At 40.3% G+C, this 24,574-nt stretch overlaps 1 protein-coding gene across 3 annotated transcripts in view; it reads right to left on the reverse strand.

Annotated features, from left to right (window-relative positions):
* Positions 1 to 24,574, reverse strand: part of SHISAL1 (shisa like 1) — a 122,797-nt gene that overhangs the window by 34,892 nt on the left and 63,331 nt on the right. For all 3 annotated transcript variants that reach the window (XM_074271935.1, XM_074271934.1, XM_074271933.1), the window contains 2 exons: positions 15,283 to 15,382; positions 10,553 to 10,766 (listed from right to left, as the gene is read on the reverse strand). In XM_074271935.1, coding sequence (XP_074128036.1) covers positions 10,553 to 10,766; positions 15,283 to 15,349 — 281 coding nt within the window. In that variant the 5' untranslated portion in view covers positions 15,350 to 15,382. The remainder of the gene's footprint in view (positions 1 to 10,552; positions 10,767 to 15,282; positions 15,383 to 24,574) is intronic.

Consider the following 24,574-nt stretch of genomic DNA (forward strand, 5'->3'; position numbering starts at 1 on the left):
TGAACTCTGATCCTCCTGAATTCAGGGCTGGTGCTCTATCCACTGTGCCACCTAGCTGCCCCACAGATACAACATTCAAAGCAGTGAAAGATCCAGCATTCGAATCCAGCTCCTGTGACATCACATTTCTGTTTCTTTTCCACCTTAATGCCTATTTTAACTGTGCCAGCAGTCCCATCAGCTCCTCCTGCTTCCTCTCTTTCCTGTTCTGATCCATCCTTTACTCCTATTAGAATAACTTCTCTTATGTTATCTCTGACCATGACACTCTTGTGCTCAAAAGTCTTCCATGGCTCCCTATTACTCAGAAATTTACTCAAACATCCTATTTCTCTTCCTGGCACTCCAATCTTGGAGCCATGCAGAAAGTTTGGCCTCTCATGGCCTTCAGTACCATCATGCTGGAAAGGAAGTGAGTGGCCCTCCAGTCCATTCAAAGACTAAGAAGTCCATGCTCAAAGCCACATTTTCTGACACTTTTTCTCTTTGCCCTCTGGGGCCAAACAGAAAAGCTTTAATCCCTCCTCTGCATGAGAAGAACTTAGGAACAATTGTTATGTCCTGCCCATCTTCCTTCACAGGGGTGATCAGAGAAGCCTGGGGAAATTGTCTGAACTGATGCAGGGGGAAGCAAACAGGACCAAGGGAACGATTGATACAGTAACTACAATAATATTAGACCAATGGATTTGAAAGACTTTGAAAATCTAAGTAATGTAATCGCCACAACCATGATGCCGGAGGACTTATGATAAAATACGCTGCCCACATCCTCCCAAGGAGGCTAACCACGTGGAGTGCAGATGGAGCTATATTGTTTTTGGACATGACCAATGTGGAAATTAGTTTTGCTTGACTATACATAGTTATAATGGGGTTTATTTTTCTTACTTTCCTAATGGGGAAAAGGGGAGGTGGGAGGGAGAGAAGGCAGGTCTGAAAATAAAATAAAATTTAATTTGAAAAATGCTCTGCAAACCTTAAAACACTTTAAAAATGTGAGCTATTTTTCTACTTTTTTTTTTTTTGGTCGAATCCCACTTCAGAAGCAAACAAAATCTAGTGGGGGGGGGAGAAATGTGGGTGTGGGGCAGCCATGTCTAGACTGGATGACAGGGTGCTGTGGGACTTCCTTGGGCTTCTGCAGCCTTTTTGGGCCATGTGCACCAGTCTCTCCCTCCCTTAGACCCCCTCTGACAGGCATCCCAAAAGGGGTTTAAGTGTCCTCTCTGTCAGAGTCCTAGCCCAGCACGGAATCCTTTCTCCCCACACCCAGGCCTGCTTCCAATTTTCCCTTCCTGGAGAGCTTGTTTTTATAGTTTCCTGAATATAAATGTTTTCTGGTCAAATCGCGTGTGCAGCCTCCCCTGGCTGGCTGGCCCACCAGAGTTTGTTTTAACCAGCACGTCAGCATCCTGGAGTAATTGGAGCCTGGGAAGAGCGGAGGAGAGGAAGGGCCCAAGGGATGCTCAACTTTGGGAGCATTCTACCCTGTACCGAGTGGGTTCCTTCCTGCAGAAAATACATCAGTGGGATTCCCATATTCACAAATATGGAAGCTCATAAAGAGAGTGGTAGGTTTGGAATCAGTTTCAAAACTGGTTCATTTACTAGCAGTGCGACCCATGAGGCAGCTCGAGGTCTCAGTTGCCTCATCTGTACAGTGGGGATATTAATAGTACTATCTCTAAGGACTGTTATGAGAAGCCAATGACACAATACACACAAACTATAGGGAAAAGGAAAGAGAGAGGGAGAAAAGGCAAGTCTGAAAGTAAAATGAAATTTAATAAGAAAAATGTTCTTCCAAACTTTAAAAGTTCTATCTAAATTATTATTGCTATATTAGTGTATTCATGTTTACCATTACAGAGCTTTTACAAAGCATGTGTTACCAAACTTGGAAGGGAAATCACATAAAATACCTACTATGTATAGGGAATAGGGTGGCAGCTAGGTGGTGCCTTGGTGCCCAGAGCTTTAGGGAATCTGAAAAACTCATCTTCCTTTCATTAGACACTTACTAGCTGTGTTACCCCAAGCAAGTCACTTAATACTCAGTTTCCTCATTTGTAGAATAAGCTGGAGAAGAATATGGCAAACCATTCCAACTCTTTGCCAAGGAAACCTCAGTGGGGTCATGGACAGTCATACATAACTGAAAAATGACTGAACAACACAGGGAATGTCATTATGTACTAGATACACTGTAGTATAATGGATAGAGCACAGTCTTAAGAGTTGGGAAGTCTGAATCCCACCTTTACCTCAAGTTTATTAGAATATAGACTTCTTGAGGGTAGATTCCATCTTTTTGCTTGTATTTGCATCCCTGGTGCTTAGCATATTGGAAGCATTTAATAAATGGCATTTGTTCATTTAAATGTTAATATTTGTAGATAATATTAAAATAAAAATATTAATTGCTATTTTGGTAATTACTATTTTACTATTTTTTAAACATTTAACACACTCCCTCTGATTCTTATTAGCTGTGTGACCTTGGACAGCTCTCCTAGCTCTCTACAAGAAGCCAACATGGGGGGACGGAGAAGGATAATGGGTTTGGGGTCAAAGAACTCTGCTTTAAACTCCAGCTCCACTTGGCTACCATGGCCCCTCAATCTCTCTGGGGTTCATTTCTTCAAGGGGAGTGGACTAGATGACCTTCAAGATGCTTTCCAGATTTATATTAATGAGAATTTGTTGATATGTATCAGTAGAGAGAGCTTCCTCACTGGATGATCCTCACATCAATCAAATCAGCCTGTCTCCTACATGTGAACAAACAACACAGGGAAGAGATCCATAATTTCTTCTATAACTCCCATGTCCCTCCTCATATCCCCCTTTCTGTCCTTTCTTTCAAATTGAAGTTTTATGTTTACTGACATTTACTAAGTTTGTAATTTTAAAAAGGTCATTGTAAAAATTGTGCAGAATCCTTGGCTCTGAAGGACAACCCAGTCCCTACCCTCACTGAGCTTACATTCTAGTATGACATCTAGGACAACACCTACACAAAGCAAGAACCCCCTCTATAGTATTCCTGAAAAATACTCTATTGTTATTCAAACACCACCCACAAGGATTACCTCCTGACACTCTTACTTTCCATTCAGAATAAATCAAGTCAGTCTGCCCCAGCACAATTTTTTAGTTAAGTGAAAACTGTCAGCAAAGGGGGCTGCCACCTGAGCCTTCCCACTTGCAAACTAAATAAATATTCCCAGTTTCTTCAGTCAATCTGTCATCTTGCCACCTTATTCACCTTGGGACAATACGCAGCTTGATAGGATCCTTTCTAAAATATGGCACAAGTCTTCAGATTGGATCCTACGAGGTAGAATCATTTAAGAAAGCTAACTTTCTGCTTGGAAAATGTGAGCTTAATCCTATCCAGATGCTTTTCTCTCTGTGTCTCTCTAATTGTCCGTCTCTCTGCATCTTTCTCCATGTCTCTGTCTCTCTCCTTCCCTCCCTTTCTGTCTCCTCTCTGTCTCTGTCTTTATTTCTGTCTCTCTCTTTGTCTCTCCATGTCTCTCTGTGTGTCTATCTCCCTCCCGTCCTTTCTCACCAACCCTATCTCTCTCCCTCTCCTTCTCCCTTCTTCCATCTCTCTTTCCCCTCTCCCTCCTTCCTTCCCTCCCCTCGTTCTCTTTCTATCTCTGTCTCTCACTTTTTATGTATCTCTGTCTCTCTGTGTCTCTGTCTCTGTCTCAGTGGCAGGAGGCCCTTTTGAACGGAATGCCATTATGGGCATAAATGTTACTTTCCAGTGTATTTGGCAGTTATTTATTAGCTGAAAATTTTTTCAAGGCTTCTCAAGCAATAAACAGATATGTTTCTAAAAAGCAATTTGTGGGCCATAAACCTTCCAAGAGAACCATTGCTGATAAGCTGACCAAATCCAGCCCAACTGGAGCTGGGATCATCTAAACACGCCTTTCCATCCAGAAGTAACATAAATAATAATAAAATAAGAGAGCGAAGGCTTTGCTGTAGACATCGAATAAGAAGGAAAGTCAGCAAATCTTTGGCTGTGTGGACTCTCAGTATGTATTCTGGGGCACCAGAAGGAGAAAAAGTGAAAGTCATTTTGAATTCTTTTCTTCAGACAACCCCCCAGTGGAGTCTGGGGCTCAGTTTCAAGGAATGGTCTTTTAAAAAGACTATTAATGAACTGCAGAGCATGGTGGGGGTGACCAATATAGTACAAGGAAACAAGACCACACCATAGGATTGTCTGAGGGAACTGGAGACTGAGGATACTTAGGGGGAGGAGGAATAACAGTTGCTTTCAAGCTTGGTCCCAGAAAGCACAACCTGGAGAAATTGGAGGGTGGTAGATTTAGCCTTAACATGGAAAATTAAATTGTCACTTAGAGATTTTCAAAGTGAAGAGGGAGGAGTGATGGCATTAAGGAGGACCATGTTTGACCATAGAATTTATGTTTTTTGACAATAGAAAGCAAATCATTGCTCTGGAGAGACAACCTTTCTCCCTGCAATTAAACTCAGGCCAGGGAAAGATATTCCATGGTGCATTTTTCTATAAAGGTAATTCAAGTCTTTAGGATGTCATCTGGTCACTCTTCAAAAATTAGCTCCACAGCTTCTCTAGTTCAACTTTGGATCTGATAGTGGAGAGATTCCACAATTTTGCCATGAGTCTTCCTTGGTGTGGATGGTCTCACTAATACAGATAGCACGTTTACTATGCCTTAGTGCACTCTGAGAGTTGCTTTGGCAGAAAAATTCAGCCATCTGTAGCCAATCCAAAAATGAATTTTTTGGAACTTAGCTCAGCGCATCTTTGGATCACAAATACATACTTCATTATTGATCCCAGACTTGATGGTGTTCCAGCCCAGAAGAACCTGACAGAGGTTGGACTCCAAGCTCTAAGTCTTTGAGAGCTCAGGGTCACCCTGACATTGATAAGGCATTAGAGGTGGCTATTGATGGAGTCTTCTTAGATAATTTAGATAATAGTGTTTCTATGTGATAGAGCTCATCAATGAATATTTGAAATCCACAAAGAACTGAGCACCATGTTTTAGGAGAAACATTGACAAACTAGAGAAGGGAGGGTATCATAGACTCAGAGGGAGGCCAGAATTTCAGAGCTGAAAGGGACCTGGGCAATTATCCAACTTATACTCAAAGAAAAAACCCTCTGTTACAACACACCCGAGAATTAGTTATCCAACCTTCCCCTTGAAAACTCCCAGAGAGGACGATCATCCCAGAGAATGAGGATTATGAGGTACCGGCATGAGGCATTGAGGAAGTGATTTCATGTCTCCTGATCTCAAGTTCAGGGATTCTGCTGAGCACCAGGCTCTCTCTGTGAATGAGGGGAATGCCAGAACTTTCCCAAGAAAGGCAGAATCAAAAGTGGTCTGATCACCTCCCTCTCCCTAACAACTCATTTCTTGAAAGCTGTAGATTTTACAGAGCTCTTTCTCAAATACTCCCATGAGACAGATGAACTATGACAATCAATCCATGTATAAGCATTAAGCCTCCATTGTCTGCCATGTACTGCTGGATATACAAAGAAAAAGTGAAGCCTCAAGCCGCTTACATATTGTGATTATTATTTTTTACCTTTGATTTCTTTTTTTAATTAATTTTAATTGTTTCAAGTTCAGAACCATTCCTCCTACAACTCTTGGTTATTAAAAGCCTTTCTTCTATTAATATTAACCTCACTTGACCAAAACTGATTGGTGCGAATACTAATGCTTAACGTTCCTCAGATAAGAACTGAAAAGAGAGACTTAAGTCTTCTGGAGTAATTTAGCATAAGGAAAGAATTCTACTGACACAGCCTCTATGGACATGTGAATCTTTCTTATCACTTGGCCTAGTTGTGAACCTTCTAAATACAGCTTAATCAGTAGACAGACTTAGTTTACCTATAGTCTAATTAGGGATATAAGAACCATGGGATAATAAATTTATCTTTTTCCTTAACCTATATAGCCTAAAGAATGTACAAGATTGCAAGATTTAGTTCTCTGTCTCTGAGATATAATCTCAATAAAAACGTGTCCACAGATCCTAATCTCTGTTCAAGGGTGATTCTTCTACCTCTCTGAACTTGTGCTGAAGCATAACAAAACCTGGACTTTTACCTTTGCACTTTCTGTTTTGTGGTAGATTTATTACTATAAGAATTTTAAAAAGAAAGATATTTCTGCATATCAGTGTTGAATCCCTAACTAGAATATAAGCTCCTTGAAATGAGGAATTGTTTTTCTTTTATTTTTATATCTGCATACTTAGTATGGTAGCTGGGTCACAATAAGGATTTGATAAATGGTTACCAATTGATTTGATTCCCCCTATTTTATAAATTTACAAATCAGGGTACAGAAAACTTTAGGGTTTTTCTTAGGGTACACACTAGACACAATGCTTGAAATTCAATACTCCTAAAATTCAATACTCCTAACATTCCTTTCCCTTCCTCAGTGTCCTACACGCATCTACCTGACCCCGAAATGAAGCTGTTTCTTTTTGGTGAGCTCCCCAACAAGAGAGTTTTCTGCAGCCTGGCCTGGCATTCCATCTGCCAAACAGCCCCAACCCAAATAAGCTGTTCTGTTCTTTCAGAAAACATAAATAAATCAGGCATCCGTCATCAAGCTTGTTACCCTTTTGGCTGCCACCAGCTCCATCTCTGGGGCTGATTCATGTGCTAGGGAGAAGCAGAGGGGTTTGGTGAGGCTGAGTGGGGAGGGGAGATTGGCTCAGCTTAGCTCACTTTAAGCTCTACTCCCCCAGGTCTCCTCTGCAAGTTAAAGAGATGATTCCCAACAGTTAATAATATGAAAGACAACAATGACTCACATTCACAGAGGCAGTAAGAGTATGTGTGGGGGGCCATTGCTGTACTGGGAGCCCAAGGTGTGAATACTGGCTTTCTGCTTACTTCTATGATCTACAGAGAATTTACTTTCTTTCCTTGGACCTCAGTTTCCTCATCTGTAAAAAGAGACCTCTCAGTCTGTAAGGCCCCTCCCAGGTTTGATGTCCCTTGTTCTAAGTTCTCTCCCAGCTCTGGCATATCCTATTCTAAGCTCCCTCCCAGTTTTGACTTTGCTATTCTAAGCCCTCCCCAGCTCTGACATCCCCTGGTCTAAAACCTTTCTCAGTTTTGACATCTCCTGTTTTGAATTCTTTCCCAGTCCTAACGTTCCCTATCCTAAGAGATCTTCCAGCTCTGACATCCCCTGTTCTAAGCTCCTTCCAGCTCTGACATTCCGTGTTCTAAGGGATCTTCCAGCTCTGACATCTCCTATTATAAGCTCCTTTCCAGCTTTGATATTTCCTGTTTTAAGGCCTCTCCCAGCTCTATGTTTACATATACTATGTTTACAAAGTCAATCTTTCAAGCTAAGTCTTGGAGTAAAATTTAAGCTTAAATATTCTGATTCTGCAATTTCATCAATGTAGCCATTCTTCCATCAGTATAGATTATACTCCATTTATGACTTTGTGTGCTTCCTCTCTGTGCTCTTTCACAAATCCCTCAGAGAGGATGCAATCCCATTTAATCCCAGAAGCACTGGTTGAGCATCTGATGTGTAGTGAGTGCTGAGGATACATAGACACAAAGGAAGAAGTTCTATTAAATATATCCAGGGGAATCTGGGAGTAAAGAACTACATGGCCAGGGAAGATCCTCGTTGGAGTTGGGCCCTGAGCTGAGTCTTCTAGCATCCTAGAGTTTGAAGAGATGGAAATAAGAAGCAAGGGCATTCCAGGCACGGGTATTGGCACAGGAAAAAGGAAGAAGCTAGCAGATGGGTTGGCAAGTATAGAGAACACTAAGGGGCCAGTTTGGATCCACCAAAGGCCCTGGCAGCCACTGTGGAGAAGTAGGACAGCACTATGGCTCCCACTCTGTGATGCATCCATTCCTTCTTCTAATCCCACAGGAATTCAGTGATGGGACTTCTACCCGAGGCAAACATCAGTCTCATTTAATAAACATTCACTGAGTATCAGGGTGGGTTCAAAGCTCCCTCAGTTACTCATACACAGCCTGGAAAAATGTTCATTGAATGAATGTCTGAATGAATGAATGATGTAATACTGAATGAAGACAAGCCAGTTCTTAGCATATGTGGTAAGGGGACATCATCAATGTTGAAATTAATTTCATGGATTTGGTCTTTATATCAACTAATAATTAACTTCATATCCCATAATGGTATCTCTCCTTGGTGTGAATCACATCCCTCCACCCAAAAAAAAAAAAAAAAGAAAAGAAAGAAAGAAGGAAGAAAGAAAGAAAGAAAGGAAGGAAAGAAAGAAAGAAAGAAAGAAAGAAAGAAAGAAAGAAAGAGAAGAAAGAAAGAAAGAAAGAAAGAAAGAAAGAAAGAAAGAAAGAAAGAAAGAAGAAAGAAAGAGAGAAAGAAAGAAAGAAAGAAAGAAAGAAAGAAGGAAGGAAAGAAAAAGAAGAAAGAAAGAAAGAAAGAAAAGAAAGAAAGAAAGAAAGAAAGAAAGAAAGAAAGAAAGAAAGAAAGAAAGAAAGAAAGAAAGAAAGAAAAGAAGAAAGAAAGAAAGAAAGAAAGAAAGAAAGAAGGAAGGAAGAAGGGAGGGAGGGAGGAGGGAGAAAGGAAGGAAGGAAGGAAGGAAGGAAGGAAGGAAGGAAGGAAGGAAGGAAGGAAGGAAGGAAGGAAGGAAGGAAAAAAAGAAAGAAAGAAAAGAAAAGAAAACTCTCTGGTTTGGGCTAAAAAATGGATTCATCTACTTTAGAAGCAAGTTAATTCCCCAACACAGCAGCTATTCAAACAGAGATGAATAGCTTTGCTTGTTTGGAATGCTGTAAAAGCTAGGTGATCTTGAGGTCACTTGTAATCTTTTGATTTTATTTCTCTAAGATTCTCAAATTCTAGTAGTCTGTAATCTCCTTGAAGACAGGAATAGTTTTGTTTTGTCTTTGTATCCCACGTGCCTCTAGCATAGCACTTTATACCTGTGAGATGCTTAAATATCTGTTGCATTGAATTTGTTTATATTCTGTGATTCCAAGATTCTACAATTCTAAAATTCTATGTAAACCAGATAAGATACACTATAGATGATATAGTATATAAGAAATACCAATTCTAAAAATTTTATACTATAAGATTCTGATAATTCAGTTCTAAGATTCTATGAAACTGTAACCTAAAGTCATCTGATACCATAGTATAAGATCCTCAGATTCTGAGATACTCCAGTTCTAAGATTCTATAAGACTCTTGTTTTAAGATTCTATGAGAATGCAATTCTAAGATTCTAGGATATCCTAATTCTAAAATCCCAAGACTCTAGGATATTCTAATTCTAAGACTCGGCTACTCCAGTTCTAAGAATCTGAGAGACTTCAATTTTGAGATTCTAGGATACCCCAATTCTAAAATTCTAGGAAATTCTAATACTAAGATTCTAGGATACTTTAGTTCTAAAACTCTAGGATACTCCAGTTCCAATATTCTGTGAGACTTCAGTTCTAAGATGCTAGGATAATCCAATTTTAAGATTCTAGGATAATCCAGCTCTAACAGACTATGAGATTCCAGCTCTAAGACTCTAGGATAATCCAAGGTTAAGATCCTAGGACATTGTAGTTTAAGATGCTAGGATTCTAGGATACTCTGATTTGAAGAGCTCATGATCCTAAGACTCAATAATTCCCTCTTTTCTTGGAGACAAATGGTTCATTTGAAATTTGCTCAATGAGTTTCAGGAACCAAACACTGAAACATTCACCAGCTTAAGTGTGAAATCACATGCAAATATGCAGATTATAGAAACACATGGTTTTTAAAATAAGGATTAAAAAAAATCCCCTCTCCACTCTATTTGAAAAGTTGGAGCCCTCTCCCTGCCAAGCCTCCAGTCAGCTCTCTGCCTCTTCATATTAAATTCCTTCACTTGAATTCTCATGCTGGCATCAGTTGCCTCCCTCAGGGACCGTGTTCCCCATCTGCAGCAAGGTGCCGATCATATTTGCTTCCTGTCCTTAGCGGGGCCTGGTGAGGGCTTATTAATGTTTGTAAAGCATTTGGAACTCTGAGAGCACTGTTATTGTTCTGTGTCATCTCGAGTTATGTCGGGTGGAAGGCTATGTGAGCTTTGGGGACTGAGTGCCAGACAGTATTGGGTGATTAGTCTTATAAGCTAACAATATAATGGGCTGATGTTTTCCCCTGGATGTGTGTGTGTGTGTGTGTGTGTGTGTGTGTGTGTGTGTGTGTGTGTGTACCTGCGCATGTGTAGGGGACAAACACTAATAGCAGGGGAAGGAAGGATGCCCAAGCAGTAATTCTCCTTTCTCTGGCATTTTCCTTTTTAACAATATTGGATGGTAGCAATAGGTAGATTGAGGATTATTATTCCCATTTTCCAGATGGGGAAGTGAAAGTCAGAGAGACAGAGCAGTGTTTGCATAGGCTTAGAAATGGGCTTTTCCCCTAGACGCCCAACCCCTTGGTCCTTCTGCTCCAAAGAAGTCCTTTAAAAGATAAAGAGTCAACAGGGGACTTACTTATGCATGTAGCCTTCCGATTGCTGGGTGAGATTCAGCTGCATCACCGCCTGGAACTCCGTCTCGTTGCAGCAGTATTTAAAGACCGTGTTGTTATGGTGACAGCACAAGATGAAGGTTTTGTTGTCGGAAAGCCGGGGACAGTGGAAGCCAAAGTGGTAGTGACCTTTGTGGTCGGTGTAGGGCTCACAGACTCTAAAGTGTGCGGACAGCGCTGCAAAACAAACAAGCCAAGAAAGGCTCTGTGATGAGGACTCTGTGGTGGGTCACCCACTGGGGAGCATCTGGTCATTCCTGTGTTCTCCACGAGATAAGAGTGGGCTTTCCTTGCCTTCCTCCTGCTGGAATTGGCCTTGGACTCCAGTCAGAGTCATCCCCTTACTCCCAGTTCTGACCTGAAAACTCACCTGCTTAAATGCCCTGAGGATTCCCCTAAAATGCAAATTCCTGAATCCTTCCTAGACCCGGCTTCCACCTTATTTCACATTGCTCTCTACCGAACCTTCTATATTCTATACAAAAGAGATGATTCCCTTTTCTAACTAATGCTAACTCCTCCATGAAGCCTTCCCTGATTTCCAAGGAGATCTCATCCTCATTTGGACTCTTGATTTCATTTTGGCTATATTCCTCTTGCCTACTTATCATCTCATTTTACATTTCCTTTTCTTTTCTTTCTTTCTTTCTTTTTTTTTAATTTTTATTTATTTATTTATTTTTTTGGTTTGTTGTAGCAATTGGGGTTAAGTGATTTGCCCAGGATCCACCGTTAGGAAGTATTAAGTGCCTGAGGCTGGATTTGAACTCAGGTCCTTTTGACTTCAGGGTCTGAGTTCTATTCAGTGTGCCATCTAGCTGTCCCCATTTTACATTTTAGTAATTTCTGCACCTGTTTCATTCCCTACCTTCTCCAGTTTATGAGCTCCATGGAGGCCAGGATCATGTCTTCTGCATTGTTGTTTTTTTCCCACAGCTCTTATCTTAAAATTTTGCATACAATAAGTGATTAATCCATGTCTGTCGAATTCCAAATACTAACCTTATGATTTCCGGGTCTCAGTCTACTCCTCTTATTCCCCTTGAACCTAGAATGATGTAGTGGAAAGGGTCCTGGACTTTGAGTCATGAAGACCTGGATTCAAATCCTATCTTAGTTACATTGGCCAACTCACTTCCTTGACTCTTTGAATATTTTCCTCTGAAAAATGGGAGAGTTGTACCTGATGTCCTGTTTCCTCCTGGGACAAACAAATATTGCCTAAACTTGGTTTGCATGACTCTCTACATTCTGGTTCAACCCCGTTGACTGCCTCACTTTATTTCACTTATTTCAGGTGCCCCCTTTTCTCCATGAAGACATCTCTGATCTGACATCTCTGATGTCTCCCTGAGCAGCAAACAGCTATCAAAAAGCCCATGCATTTTCTTATAATGCCCACTAACCCACAGAACAAACTTCTCTCTCCTCCAATGGACCATAACCATCTTTTAAAGCCCATCTTCACTGCCTTCATCCATTTGATGCTGGATCTGATCAGTTTTTACAAATGAGATGATGTTAATCTTACCCTGACCTCCTACTGTATCTGCAGGCACATTCGGATTAAAATCTTAATTCAAATATTTATTGATTTGTAACCCTAAGCAAGTCACTCTGTAGACCTCAGGTTCCTCAATTGTTAAGTAAAGGAATTGAACAAGAAGACCTCAGAGGGTCTTTCCAGCTCCAATTCTATGATCCGCAAACACAAAGGAGGTTTGAGGTCTTCATGGAAAAGGAGACATTGAAACCAGCTGAAGATTTCTCTCTCTACTTAGACTAGGTCAGAGAGCTCCTTTAGAGCAAGCTTAAACTGTGGTTTGTGGACCCCATATGCAGTCTTATAACTGAATGTGTGAGTTGCAATTTTATGATTATCTATAAATGCTGGATTTGTACCTACATATCTGTGCTGTTGCATTTGTATACCTATTTTATATACCTCTGTACCTGGGCTCATGTAAAAGTTTCTCAGGTGACAAGGATCATGAGTGGGAAAAGTTTAAAGCATTCTCTCTGGAGTAAGACTCTGACTTCCTACACTGCTTAGTATCTGGGTAACTTTGCCCTATGACATTTCCCCTCTTGAAGTCTCAGGATTAGATTAGATCAAATTAAATTTCTAAGATCTCTTCCAATACAAAGTCTTGATTTGAAGTCCATGCTTATTCATTGTGTGTCCTCTGTGCTCATTGGACAAGTGGTAGTTGCTCAGTATATCCTGGGTGGCTGGTATAGACAAAATAGCTGGATAAACATCTGGACTTTGGATAGATGAGCTGGACTAACTAAATGAATATGATTTTGCACAAAAATGCACTGTATAAAACTCAGCTTTGTGTTTTTAATAGCTCTGTGCCCCTGGGACAGCTGAAGCCTCTCTCAGGGTATTCAACTAAAATCAGTATGATAGAGAAATGGGCAGGCTTTCAGTGAGAAGCCAGGATTTGAATCCCGGTGTAGGATCACAGACTTTAAAAGGACCCCAGAGGCCAGGATGTCCAATAGGTCATGCCGATTGTAAGGATCAGATATGAGGTTCCACCTTTCCCCTTGGAGCTAATCTCCCTACCATGAGACCCTGCTGCCTCTCAAATCAGCTCCTGAATGATCTATGTGGGCTACCTTGAGCAAATCCAGAGCCTCCCTGGCTTCTTCACATGTAAAGTGGAGTGGTTAGACTTGACGATGTCCTTTCCAATTGGCCCTTGCATTTATTTTAATTTGTAGAAGAAGAAAATCAAGGGCCAGAGTGTTTTCTCTAAACGAAAGGGATTAGCCTCAAACTCTAAGGTTGTTCTAGTTCTGAAATTCAAAAGGTGAACCTGGCTTCCATCACTGGGAGGCTCTATTATAGGAATGAGGAAAACCAAGAAAGGAGAAACACAGAGAAGCTTCTGGGCCTGCTAAGGAACATTTTAAGCAATGGGCAGGCCTTCATATTGGCAGTTAATCTGTGTCATTTTCAGTGAGTTCCAGTCAGATGCTCAGATTTCTCCCACTGTGAAGGATTTTTTATTTTGTTTTGTTTTTGGCAAATGCTAGAAGTCAAGAATTTTGACAAGACTTTTGTCTTGCAGTAAGTGGCACTAGGGATCTGGTGTGAGGAGACCTGAATTCTAGGTCCAGTCTGGTTCTAACTAGCTATGTGACTTTGGACTGAGAATTGACCTCTGGGGCTCAGCTTCCTTATTTGTAGGTTGTGGAGGAAATGATATCCATATCCTGACTTCCCATTGTCATTGAGCCTAAGGGCTCAATAAATCTTCAAAGACTATGGGAGTGGGAGCTATGGGCTACAAGGTCCTTTAGAGATCACTTAGTTCAACCTTGGAGTTTATAGAAAAGGAATCTGAGTCCTGGGAACTGGGTCCAGTGAATTTGGATTATAGAATCATTCATTTAGAGCATGTTGAAGTTTGCATTTACAGATGAGGAAATTCAAGGCCTGGCAAGGGAAGGGCCCCCCAAGGCCACATGGCTAACAAGAAGTTCTCTGGACCTCAAACTCCAGCCCCTGAATTCCAGAGGTAGAAGGGAGCTCTGAGGCCATCTAAGACCCTCTCTGCTCCCCTTTTACAGAGGATTGGGGAAAGGATCTGCCCAAGATCTTAGGACTGACTAGTGAGGGGCAGTCAGTCCGGGTTCCAAGCCCCTGCATTGGGATCTTACTTCCCCCACCCTGCTGGCTCTCTTATTACTGTTCTGCTCTCACTGCCTCTTCTAGCTCACAGGAGATATGACTCACGTCTCTCTCTGTAGCTACAGGGACAGGCAGGGTGTCAGTGAGCCCAGGGAGCCAGGCAATGGCCGCTGGGATTCCTTCTTTCTGGGAGACACTTCACTGCACATCAGGGGAAGAAAACTATTAAAGATACGACAAGCAGCCTTGTGAATATCTGAGCCCCAGCACCAGGAAAATGAGGCAAGAGGTCTGGAAATACATTTTTTAAAAGGTCAGTGGTGTTGCTAGTGGTGGAGAATAGCTGCCCCTTGGACATCACAGGGGGATTTCTGAGGAGCAAAATAGGCTTCCGGGCTTGAAGAGATCAACCACCCCTAATGTGGCTGTTTAAAATAGGGGCTGCTCCAAAATATTGACCTCTCCAGATTGCCTGGGCTTTAAGGGAGCTGGCTGCCTGCCTGCTGCAAGCTTTTCTGCTTTGCAGGGCTTGAAGCTGGAACTTGGGGGCTGCAATATTGCATTTTCCCTCAACAGGGGCAATGCAGTGGGTTCTCATAGAAAATGGGTACTTAGTATCAGAGTTCTAGGGACAGAGGGCACCTTCCTGGTCCATTCCCATCATCTTACACTGGAGAAAACAAGCTCACTGGAGAAAACTGAAGCCCAGATATGGGGATTTGACTAAGGTTATACACAAAGAGTCAGAATTTGAACACATATCCTATAATTTTAAGACCACTCCTCTTCCCACTATCTCTCAGTGCTTTCCCCCAGTACCCTCTGCAGAAATCCTGTGACACTAGGACTCTTCTGATCCCGAGGGCTCTTCCTAGAGGGACATAAATGGGATTCTTTGTATTCTCTAAGGTGCTCACTCCCTCCTGTGTGGCCCCCACCAGAACCTCTGGCTCCTTCCGACCATGTACAGTGACTACTGTCTCCCCAGGCTTCCTCCCAAAGTCCAGTTCCATCCCAAGAGGATGACGTTAGCAGAGACTTCCTTACCTGCTGAGAACAGCAATGAGAGAATGACCGTGAGCACATTCAAGGACTGTTGGCCACAACTTGTCATCGTTTGGCTGTCATTGATTTGTCAGGGAATTACCTGAGCAAGGAGAGACAAGAAATCATTAGAGGAGTCCCATTACCATGGTCCTGAGGACTAAGGGGGCAGTCAGTAAGTGCCTTGACTGAGCAGAGAGGCTAATTGAGAAGCTCAAAAACTCAGGGTCACCTCCAGCCCACAGGAAAGACCTGAAAAAGTCACTGAGTCTTGCTTAGGTTTTGGAAGTCACACAGCCTATCTTGATTAGAGGCTATGTTTAAGTAACTGTCTACTTGACTTTTTGCCTGCCCTTCAAGGCCCCATACCAATGTTGCCTCCTCCAGGAAGCTTTTGCTGGCCCTTACCTCTAGATGGAAGTGATTTCTCCCTTCTTTGAGCTTATTACACCTGTACTCATAGATTTACAATGTGCTAATAGGCATTATAGTCAGTGCCTTGTATTCAGTTCTAGATTGGGAGCTTTCTAAGAGCAGAGACTGTTTTACAATGCTTATAGGAACTCAGGTTCCCATACACAGAGGTTGTAGTCTTAATATTTGTTGAATAAATGATGCTAATGCTCAATAAGGTGTTACAAACAAAATGACCCGCTGTCTGTTCCTCTATCTCTTTCCTCCAGACATTTTTCTAATCTGTCTAACCCCACTCCTCATCTCCCTCTTAGAATCCTATCTTCCTTCCAAAGTGCCAGCACTTATGTAATACCTTCCCTGACTTCCCCAGCTGCTCAAATTACTTTGTATTTGTTCCTAAGTGCCCATGTTGTCTCCCCCCAGTAGAAAATCAGCCCTTTCTGTTCCCAAGCCTAGCATACAACACGTAGTAGGTACTTAATAAGTATTTGTTGCATTGAATTATGATCTATGAACATTGTTTCAAAAAACATTTGTCCCAAGCATTGATTGATCTAGAACTGCTTTTGGATCCTTGAATTTTAAGAAGGTAGAATTGGAAGAACAAAACCTTGTAAAGGGCAAAGGGATTCTGTTGCATTCTACTCATGTTAATTGCCTACTGTGTGCAAAGCCTAGGCTGAGATAACAAATCAAGATATCAGTTATTCCCTCTGAAAAAATAAGGGCTCTGGAGAACATGTTCTGTACATTTTTTTAAGAGCACAAAAGTGATGTATTAGCCGTCTCTTGTGGACTTGGGATTCAGGAAGGCCAGGGTTCAAATTCCCACCTCTGATACTCATGAACCATATGGATCCTGTGCAGATTTTTCTGAACCTCAGTTTCTTCATCTGTAAAATGAGGAGATTGGATTGGATGATTTCTTAGAGGGTGATTTACTTTCTAGATCTAGATCTTGGTTCCATGAATACCTAGAAACCAAAGGATGTTGTTGTTTTTGATGTTTCTCTCAAAGGAGAAATAATCAACCAATAAACATTTATTTAGTTCCTAATCTGTGCTAGGAAGTGATTAGTCCAAGATTTTCAGATAGGACAAGAAACTCAGATTACCTTGTAAATTGTTATCATCCAAAATGGATAGCTCCCTTTTCTTCAGGATATTATGGTTTACAAAGCCCTTTGCTCTCCACTGCTCAGGGAGAAAGGCAATGCAAATATTATTACAGCCATTTTACAGATAAGGAGACTGAGACTCAGAAATGGAAATGGAGTCCACAGAATCTGAGAGAGGAAATGGAAACAAGGGGGCACGGACTCCTACCCTTTTGCCAGCAAGTTAGAAAATTCTCCTTCTCCCCCTGACTCTGATTACCTCCCAAGACAAGCCCTCCCAGCTCCTTTTCCATGACTGTCCCTGTTCAGAAGGTTTCTTTCTATCAAACTGCAGTTTATCTCTCTTTCATTTCCCTCTAGGACCAAGTAGAGCAAGTCTGGCTAGCTGCCAAATCTGACCCACTTCCTATACTCTCCAATCTCCCAGCTCCTTTTGTTCCTGCTGTTCCCTAGCCTGGAAGGTTCCACTTAGTCAAATCTGCCTCTGAGAATCCCTTCTAGACTCAGCTCTAGAGCCACTATTTGTGTTCTCCAGCCCCCTTTACTGCTAGAGGAACTCTCCTAAGGTGATCCTGTATCTGCTTTGTAGTAATGAGGTGAATAACTGCCATCTCTCCAACATATTCTCAGCCTCAGACATTTACTAGCTGTGTCTATAATTCTTGGCAAGTCATTTCAGCCACCTCACTTTCCAAATCCATAAAATGGGTATAATAGGTACACTTATCTTCCCAGAGTTGTGGGGATGATCACTGCAAATTGCTTAGCATAGTGCCTGGTACATAGCAAGCATTATTAACATGTTAAATGTTGGTTTTGATGTTTCATGGACTGGACTAGACCTTGAGATCTCTTCCACTAATCACTTCTGAAGGGAAACTTCTCTCTGCCCAGGGGGTTTTTATCCTTTATAACTCCTGGAACAAGATGTGCCTGAGGTAGAATCTGCCCACCTCGGTTCCTATTGGCAGTCTTCCTCAAGCACTGATGCTGGGCCCAGAAGTCATGACATCACTCCCTTCTAGCCCTCATCTGAAGTCTGGGCCAGACCCAGATTCAGCAGGGACTTGACTTGTACTGGGAATGTCTCTGGCTGGCTTGGGTGGCAGCCAGGGCAGCTCTTAGGACAGAGCCTTTGTCTGATTCACAACATTCCTGCTTCTGATGTGGGTGCCATTTTAAAAGAGAGAGGAAAGACTCCTTGGTGCTTTTGGAAGGGAGTTGGCTGGGACGGGTTATATTTTAAAATCCAGAACTGTGATTTCATGGGTGTGGGGAGCTTTTGGTAAGGAAACTCCCTTTTATGCATCAAAGCAGAGGTTGTCTGCAATTCAGGGGCCTAGAGAGGTGCCTGAAACCCTGAAAGGTTAAGTGACTTACTCTCCCAGGGTCAGCTGTAATTTGTACCCAAATCACCATAACTCTGAGTCCTCCTATCCACTCCCTTTGCCTCCCAGAAAAATCATAGAATAGGAGATGTCAGAACTGAGAAGGGTTTTAGAACAAAGAATATCAGAGCTGGGAGGTGCCTTAGAATAGGGAAGATTATATCCGGGAGGTTGCTTAGAATAGGGGATAGAAGGTTGAGTTGGAAGGGGCCTCAGAAAAGGGAAGCTCCGAGCATAGAACATTATAAATGAATAGTTGCTGTCCCAAAGGGGGTATATCACTGTAGCAATAGCACTATTGGGTTTATATCCTAAAGATATAAAAAGGAAAAGAACCTATTTGTATAAAAATATTTATAGCAGATCTTTTTGTGGTGGCTAAGAATTGGAAATTCAGGGGATGCCCATCAGGGAATGGCTAAACAAGTTATAGTATATGATTGTAACAGAATATTATTGTACTATAAGAAAAGAAAACCAGGACGATTTCAGAAACAACCTGGAAAGACGTACATGAACTGGTACAAAGTGAAATGAGCAGAATCAGGAGAACATTGTACACAGTGGGGAGCATTATACAATGAAGAACTGTGAATGATTTAGCTATTCTCAGCAAGGCAATCCCGAAGAATTCATGATGAAACATGTTATCCACTTCCAGAGAAAGAACTGATATTATCTGAATTGATGCATGCTATTTTTTCTTTCTTCCTTCCTTCTTCCCTCTCTCCCCCTCTCTTTCTTACTTTCCTTCTTTTTTCCTCTTTTCTTTTTGAGTCTTCTTGTACAAAATGATTAACATGAAAATGTTTTGCATGATTGCACATGTAAGAACCTATATTTAATTGTTTACTCTATCAGGAGGGGAGGGAAGGATGGACAGAATCTGGAACTCAAACTTAAAACATTGTTCTAACATGTAATTGCTAGGAAAATATTATAAAATGAATAAAATAAATAGATGCTTAGTGTATAGAATGTTTAAGCTGGAGGGCTCCTTAGTCTATTTCTGCCTCCTTTCTTTGCTCAAAACTCTTCAATGACTCCCAATTGTCTAGTGAAAAGCCCATGCTTCTAAATATGACATTCAAGGCCTTTCACAATTTGGTGTCTGCCTTGCTATTCATTAAACCCTTCAATAATCCTACAAACTAGATCACTTTAGGTATCCTGGATTTAAAGGCAGAAAACGGATTCAAATATCAGGCAACTTGTCTGACTTCAGTCCCCAGGAGAGACTATAGAATTGCTTCTCCTACTTCCTGTCATGGATGCTGTTGCCTCCCTGGTGGTACCAGGCTTACCCCAGACAGCTGATGGGTAGAGACACTAGCAGAAGAGAAGCTGGCCAAAGGAAGCATGTATCTGATGCTTCTTTAGGATGATATCTTATGTGTGATGGTGGAACAAATCCAGAAAGGATACTACCTTGAGAGCCACATCTTGGGTTCTAGTCCTGCCACTCCCCCTGTTAAGGCCCTTTGGGCCTTAATTTCTCATAAAGTACAGGTGATGGATGGGATGACCTTGAAGATTCTTTCCAGCTTTCTATTCTATGACAGAACATAACCCAGAATTATGGAGTCCCCAACATTTATAAGTGAATGGTACATTTGGGTTCTATCAATTATGACAGAGAGATAAGAAACTCACATGGAAGTTTTGGAGAAAAATAGACCAAGACAGACAGAGACAGGGAGAGAAAGAAGTGGACAGAAATAAAGAGAGAGACAGAGATAGAAGTGGAGACAATCATAAACACACAGGCTCTGGCACAGAAAGAGATATACATAGAGGGAAGGAGAGAGAGACATACACAGAGAAAGACAGAGATACACAGAAGGAGATCAATGATGAGTGTGGGCTAGCTTAGTCTAGGAGAGCTTCCTAAAGGAGGTAGACTCTAACCTTTGAAAGGGAGGAAAATTTTGGGAAGAAGGTGGTCAGGACAATTAATCACTGTACACTATAATGTTTTCCTGGTTCTGCTCACTTCACTTCATTGCTGTTCATACAAATCTTTACAGGTTTTTGTGTTTGAGTACAATCTTATTTGCCGTTTCCCATTCATAGTATTCTATCTCCCATCTCCACATTCTTGCACAGGCTACCCACTCCAGGAATGCTCCCTGTTGATCTTGTTCCACTGGATCCCCTGCTTCACTTCTTCACTGACCAGTTCAGGTGCCATCTCTTATGCAAAGCCTTTCCTGATTTCCCTATTCATTGTCCAACCTCTTTACTTTGTATTTCCATTAAATATAATTGCCTGGCCTTATCTTAGTACTATAACTCTAAATTCATGCTGTTCCCCTTCTCCAGGAGAATGTAAGCAATTTAAATTCATCGAGAGACAGAAGGAGGCATTTCAGACAAGTTAAACTATCCACCCCACTATGACCACCATCTTCCCTCAGACCCCAGTGGATACAGCCCCAGTGACCCTGAACACCAAAACCTGGGGAATTAACAGTTTCCTTCAGGCCATTGGATCTGCTTGCAGACCAGTCCACCAGACCATTGAGGATAAGAATAATTGGGGAGAAAAGGTCCACATGCCTCATTGTCATCAACAATAGCTGTGGATAAACCAGCAAGTAGATGAACACAGGAGACCAGGCCTGGCAGCACCAGCCTCAGATTGCTGATCATGCTTCCATTCCAGCTCTCTTATAACCATCAGGCAACTTCTGTAGAAAAGGGGACAATCAGCCCCACCAGCTGCCAACCCACTCTCTCCAGTTTCCCTCAGAAACAATGTTAAATCAAGCATTTAAATGGATTCTTAAGCAATAGAACCTACAAAAAATAGAGTGAAATATTTTTTTCCAGTTTAAGATAACTTAGAAGGAATTTAGGAAAGGTCTGTCTCCCTTGGATAAAAGGGAAGTGCAGCCCAATACAGATGATGCCCAGAAAAAACAGCAGGAGTTTTTATCCACAACATGGATCAGCAACTGACGCCCATCTGTTCTGGTGCAGCAGGCCAGCTGAGAGGCCTCCAACTCCAGTACAGCAGGCAAACCACCAGCCCTGGAACCCTGGCACAACAGACACACTTTGGCTTGATCACCCCAACTCAGTGGACAAGCCATCAGCATCTAAAGTCCTGGTGCAGAAAATCAGGGAATAGATCCTGAAGCTTTCAACAGTGCCCCCTATATCCTAGGGGAGAAGTCAACTTCAGAAATCACGCCAAAAAAAAAAAAAAAAGTAAAAGATGAGCAAAAATAAGAAAAGAGCCACAACAATAGAAAACTAGGGCAGCAGGGAAAATCAAAACACAAACTCAGAAGAGGACAATACTATCAAAATGCCTACATGTGAAATCTCTTAAAGGAACTCAAAAAAGATTTTAAATATCAAATAAGAGAGCTAGAAAAATTTGGGGAAGGAGAAGGGGAGGAGACAAAAGGGGGAGGAGACACAGAGAGAGCCAACAGCTTGAAAGAAGGACAAAAATTGGGGCAGCTAGGTGGTGCAGTGGATAGCACCAGCCTTGAATTCAGGAGGACTTGAGTTCAAATGTGATCTCAGACACTTAACACTTCCTAGCTGTATGACCCTGGGCAAGTCACTTGACCCCAATTTCCTCGGCCAAAAAAAAAAAAAAAAGAATTATTGGACAACCTGAAAGTCATGATCAGAAAAAAACCTGGACAGAATCTTTCAAGAAATTATCAAGGAAAACTGCTTAGATATCATAGAATAAGCAGGTAAACTAGTAATTGAAAGAATACACTGATCACCTATTGAAAGAGATCCCAAAATGAAAACTCCAAGAAATATTATAGCCAGACTCCAGAATTTTCAGATGAAAGAGAAAATACTGCAAGTAATCAGAAGGAAATAATTCAAATATCAAGGAGTCACAGTCAGGATTTAGCAGCTTCTATGTAAAAGGACTGGTGGGGTTGGACTATAAATGTTTCAGAAGGCAAAAGAGTTTTCAGTACAACCAAAAATCAACTACCCAGCAAAACTGAGCATAATTTTTCAAGGGAAAAGATAGACCTCTAAAGACATAGGAAGACTTCCAATCATTTCTAATTAAAAAAAAAAACATTAGCTGAACAGAAAATTTGATCTTTAAACACTCAACAGGTGAATAAAAAGGTAAACAGAAAATGAAAAATGGTATTCAATAAGGTTAAACTATTTATTATTATATTTGTAACTCTGGAAAACTATATTTTATTAGGTCAATTAGAAGGAACATATATAAACAGTGTGTGGGCATAAGGTGACTTTAACACAATGATATATTAAAAAATTAAGGGGTGAAAAAATGAATTATACTGGGAGAAGAGGAAAGGGGGAGGCAGAATGGAGTAAATTACATCACATGAAAATGCTTAAATGACCTATTACAGTAAAGGAAAAGGAGGGGAGCAAGCATTGTTTGAATCTCACTTTCATCAGCTTTGGCTCAAAGAGGGAATAACATTTACATTTATTAGAGTATAGAAATTTATCTTACCCTATAGGGAAGTAGGAGGGGAAAGAAGAAAGAAAAGGGAGGGCTGCTGATAGCAGAGAGAGCAGATTGAGTGAAGTGGTAGAAGCAAAATACTGCTGAGGAGGGACAAGGTGAAAGGAGAAACAAAAGAATAATCAAGGAAGAAAATGGAATGGAGGGAAATACACAGTTAGTAATCATAGCTATGAATGTGAATGGAATGAACTCTCCCATAAAATGGAAATGGATAATGAATTGGATTAAAAACCAGTATCTTACAATATGTTGTGTACAAGAAACACATTTGAAGCAGAGAGTTAAACACAGATAAAGGTAAAAGGTTGGATCAGAATACATTATGCATCAACTGAAGTAAAAAAAGCAGAGGTAGCAATTCTAATCTCAGATAAAGCAAAAGTAAAAATAGATCTAATTAAAAGAGAAAAAGATGGAAACTACATCTTCCTAAAAAGCACCACAATGAAGTAGTATCATTACTAAACATACATATATCAAGTGGTATAGCATTCAAATTCTTAGAGAAGTTAAGTGAGATACAGAAAGAAACTATACTAGAGGGGAAATTCAACCTCCTGCTCTTAGAACTAGATAAATCTAACCACAATATGAACAAGAAAGAAGTCAAATAGAAAAGTTAAGATATGATAAACCACTAGAGAAATTGGAATGGGGATAGAGAAAAAGAAATCTATTCTCAGAGGTACAAGGCACCTATGCAAAAATTGACCATATTTTAGGGCATAAAAACCTCACAATAAAATTCAAACAGGTAGAAATATTAAATGTATCCTTTTCATATCATGATGCAATATATATATATATATATATATATATATATATATATATATATATATATATATATATATATATGTATATAACATTGGGATGACATTAAAAGCTAAATAATCTAATCCTAAGAAATGAGTGGATCAAACATCAAAGAATAGAAATAATAATCTCATCAAAGAGAGTGACAATAATGAGACAATAGAGCAAATCTTATGGAATGCAGCCAAAATAGTTCTTAGAGGAAATTTTATAACTCTAAATGCTTACATAAATAAAATAAAGAGAGCAAAGAAATGAATTGGGTATGCAACTAGAAAAGTTAGAAAAAGTACAAATTTTAAAATTTCAATTAAATACCAAATTAGAAATTCTAAAAATCAAGGAAATATTGTTAAGATGAAAGTAAGAAAACTATTGAATTAATAAAACTAGAGCTGGTCTCATGGGGGAAAACACCAAAAATAAAAATAAATGTATGTTTAGTTTGATTTTTTTAAAAGAAAAAAAAAATACAAAACCAGAATCAAAAATGAAAAGGGTGAATTCATCCCCAATGAAGAGGAAATTAAAGCAATAATTATAAACTATTTTACCCAGTCAATAAATCTTACAATTTAAGTGAAATGGATGAATATTTACAAAATATAAATTGCTCAGATTCCAGAAGAGGGAATAAAATATTTAACCACAAGAAATTGAACTATCTATCAATGAACTCCCTAAGAAAAAAATCTCCAGAATCAGATATATTTACAAGTGAATTCTACCAAACATTCAAAGTGTAATTAATTCCAATACTATATAAACAATTAGGAAAAATAGACAAAGAAGAAGTCCTACCAAATTCGTTTTTATGATACAAATAATGGTGCTGATAACTAAACCAGAAAGAGTCAAAAGAGAAAAAGAAAATTATAGATCAATTTTCTTAATGAATATTGGTGCAAAAAATTAAATTAAATGTTAGTAAGGGGAATACAGCAATTTATCATAAGGTTATTATAATACAAGTAGGTGATATTTATATCAGGAATATAGGACTGATTCAATATGAGAAAATTATCAGCATAATTGATCACATCAATAACAAAACTAACAGAAAT

The sequence above is a fragment of the Sminthopsis crassicaudata genome, chromosome 5 (assembly GCF_048593235.1).
Source record: "Sminthopsis crassicaudata isolate SCR6 chromosome 5, ASM4859323v1, whole genome shotgun sequence".
In the NCBI taxonomy this organism is placed as follows: Eukaryota; Metazoa; Chordata; class Mammalia; order Dasyuromorphia; family Dasyuridae; genus Sminthopsis; species Sminthopsis crassicaudata.